This window comes from Cibotium barometz, chromosome 13, assembly GCF_041138505.1.
Source record: "Cibotium barometz isolate CiBa-2024 chromosome 13, ASM4113850v1, whole genome shotgun sequence".
Classification (NCBI taxonomy): domain Eukaryota; kingdom Viridiplantae; phylum Streptophyta; class Polypodiopsida; order Cyatheales; family Cibotiaceae; genus Cibotium; species Cibotium barometz.
Window position 1 is genome coordinate 50,347,553 of NC_141058.1, and position 2,594 is coordinate 50,350,146.

The 2,594-nt window shown below is 46.1% G+C and overlaps 1 protein-coding gene across 2 annotated transcripts; it reads left to right on the forward strand.

Moving 5' to 3' along the window:
* Nucleotides 1-1,013: 1,013 nt before the first annotated feature.
* On the forward strand, nt 1,014-2,174 carry LOC147632789 (uncharacterized). Of its 2 annotated transcripts, XR_015267171.1 has the most exons (3): nt 1,014-1,283; nt 1,412-1,727; nt 1,813-2,174. XR_015267171.1 is itself a non-coding variant. In XM_086806924.1 (2 exons), the coding sequence occupies exons 1-2, from the start codon at nt 1,078-1,080 to the stop codon at nt 1,665-1,667; spliced, it is 462 nt and encodes a 153-aa protein (XP_086663050.1). In that variant the 5' UTR covers nt 1,014-1,077; the 3' UTR covers nt 1,668-2,174. The 2 variants fall into 2 exon arrangements, 1 of the variants encoding a protein (XP_086663050.1); XM_086806924.1 differs by having other exon boundaries at nt 1,412-2,174.
* The last annotated feature ends 420 nt before the right edge of the window (nt 2,175-2,594 follow it).

Sequence of the window (2,594 nt, forward strand, 5' to 3'; positions counted from 1 at the left end):
AGAGATGTCGCTTTATGTCAAAATGTGCCGCCCGATGTATTGGCATCACTTGAGGGTTGGAGAAAGCAACGCCTTGGTTTGGATGTTGGTGAGCAACATATGGCAGCACATGCAACAGGTGAAGCATCCTCGAGACAAGTGGCCTCTTCAAAGAGGACTAGAGTTGAGAGCCAGACAGATGTATCTTCGAGTGTGGGTGAGGGCCCTAGTGTAAAGAGGACACCTTTACCTAGTGTGGAAGTGCCTGCAAAGGGTTCATTGCAAAGAGCAAGCATTACAGCAGGCTTGCAAAAGCAAGCCATGAAGGAGGCAACAAGGGAGGTCACGCGCTTGTTTATACGGTGTGCTATCTCTTTCAATGTGGCTCGCACCATACAATGGAAGAAGACCATGCGGGCCGTTAGCCGCATTGGCTGTGAGTGGGAGGGTCCCTCGGCTGAGACAATCCGCACACGAGAATTAAAGAAGGAGAAACTCAACGTAGAAGGCCAGCTTGAGTTTTTGAAAGAAACATGGAAGAAATATGGCTGCACTATCTTATGTGATGGATGGTCAGATGTACGCAAGAGGAATGTGTATAATGTGCTTATCTCCTCTTGCAAAGGCACCATGTTTTACAAGGCCGTTGATGCATCGGCTACGGGTCTCACCGTTACAGGTCTCTTTATTTGGACACACATCAAGAAGGTGATTGAGGAGATTGGCCCACAAAATGTTGTGCAGGTTATTACGGATAATGGAAGCAATTGTGTCTCCATGGGGAGTATGTTGGAGGATGCATTCCCAACAATTGTGTGGACCCCCTGTGCCTCCCATAGTCTTGATTTATTGATTGAGGATTTGGGGAGAATTTTTTGGGTCAGCGAAATCTTTGCCACCGCGAGGAGCATTATCAAATTTGTGACACAAAGACCAAAGGTTTTGAGCATGTACAGGGCTAATAGTACCTTGGAGCTTCTCAAGCCATCCACTACGAGGTTTGCATACATGTTCATAGTGCTTGAGCAGCTTCTTCGTGTGCGGCCAAATCTGATTCGCACTATTAGTTGTGATGCATGGATCCAGTCGGGTAAGAGTATGACCCCAAAGTTTGTGGATTTTAGACGCAAGATCCTCAATGAAGCATGGTGGGAAGAGGCAGAGGCATTAGTGAAGACCTTAAATCTCATCTACACGGTCTTGCGCATCACGGACATGGAGGGGAGTACACTAGGCCTCATTTATGAGTACATGGATAGGATCGGGAAGGCACTAGACAACAATGCCTACCTATCTGTAGAGAGGTACGTACTTCTTCACTCATGACTCATGGCTCATGAGCCTTTGCCAAATTGCCTTTTTGTCTTGGCTCTTTTCTAAGTTATAACTTTAAAGTCTTTCTTTGGTTTTGTTTGTTACTTGTAACTTGTAGAATCGCGGAGATCAAGCAGATTTGGCAAAACCGTTGGGTTTGGTTTCATAGACCAATCCATGCTGTGGCTCATGTGTTGCATCCTCTATGGCGTAGCGAGGATCAGCTTGAGTGTGAGGAGCTAAACGATGACTTCCAAACCTATGTGGAGAAATGGTGTGGTGGCAATTTGCAGATGTTGCGATGCTTAGAGGATGATCTCCTTGCTTTCCGCAACAACACTGGCTACTTCACAAGACCTACTGCAAAACTTTGAGAAACACAGCTTCAGCCGGTCTCATGGTGGGAGAAATATGGACATGGTGTGCCTACGTTGGTGAGTAAGAAGCCCCTCCGCTTAAGCTTTAACGGCGACACCTTATTTGTATAATGTACTAATCCTAAATCTGCTCTTTGAACAGAGACGTCTTGCCATTCGAGTCCTCTCACAAGATTGCAGCTCTGGAACTTGTGAGAGGAATTGGAGCACATGGGCGCTCTACCATACGAAGAGGAGGAACAAGTTGACTACAGCCCAACTTGAGCGTCTTGTTTTCTGCAATTGTAACTTGAAGCTTCTTGAGCGGGCAGCTATGGGTCCTGAGCCAATGCAAGTGAATGTCGACAAGATTGACATTGAGAAGGTGCGGGATATTCCCACAATTCTACAAGAGGACCGAGATCTTTACACTTTGCTTTACGAGGAGGCCACAACACCAGTTCACGACACACGTGGTGGTCGTCGTAGGAGAGGGAGGCCGGCTGCAACTAGTACTAGTGCTGCTAGAGAGGAGGCTACTGGAGAGGACTCATCTTCTTACACTGAGGACACACGCGAGAGCCATGAGGACTCTCAGGAGGATTCAGACTCCTCGGCGGGTGCTTCAGATGAGGCTCAGCAGTGATCACTGATTCACTGATGTTCCATGTTTTTTGTTTAGTTTTTCTTATCCTTAGGGATTATGGACAGCCGGCATGTCGGTTATTTTGTAGTTTTTGAACCTCTGACTCCCAAGTTTGATGATCATTGCTGATATGTATGATGTATTATGATCACAATTTGCAGCTTGCTATGTATGCTTCGGCCTTCAGCCTTTAGTTTTTTATGGTTCACATGAATTTGCCGCGACATCATACATGTCCATTATCTACATTCTGTTAAGTGTTATGATTCTAATGTCCACTTGAGTCTTTGATGTGTCTT

Bases quoted from the DNA above. Each gene is read 5' to 3' on its own strand.
- LOC147632789 (XM_086806924.1), top strand. From the start codon at position 1,078: ATGACCCCAAAGTTTGTGGATTTTAGACGCAAGATCCTCAATGAAGCA. The intron at 1,284-1,411 runs GTACGTACTTCT...TGTAACTTGTAG, and splicing joins GCCTACCTATCTGTAGAGAG to AATCGCGGAGATCAAGCAGA.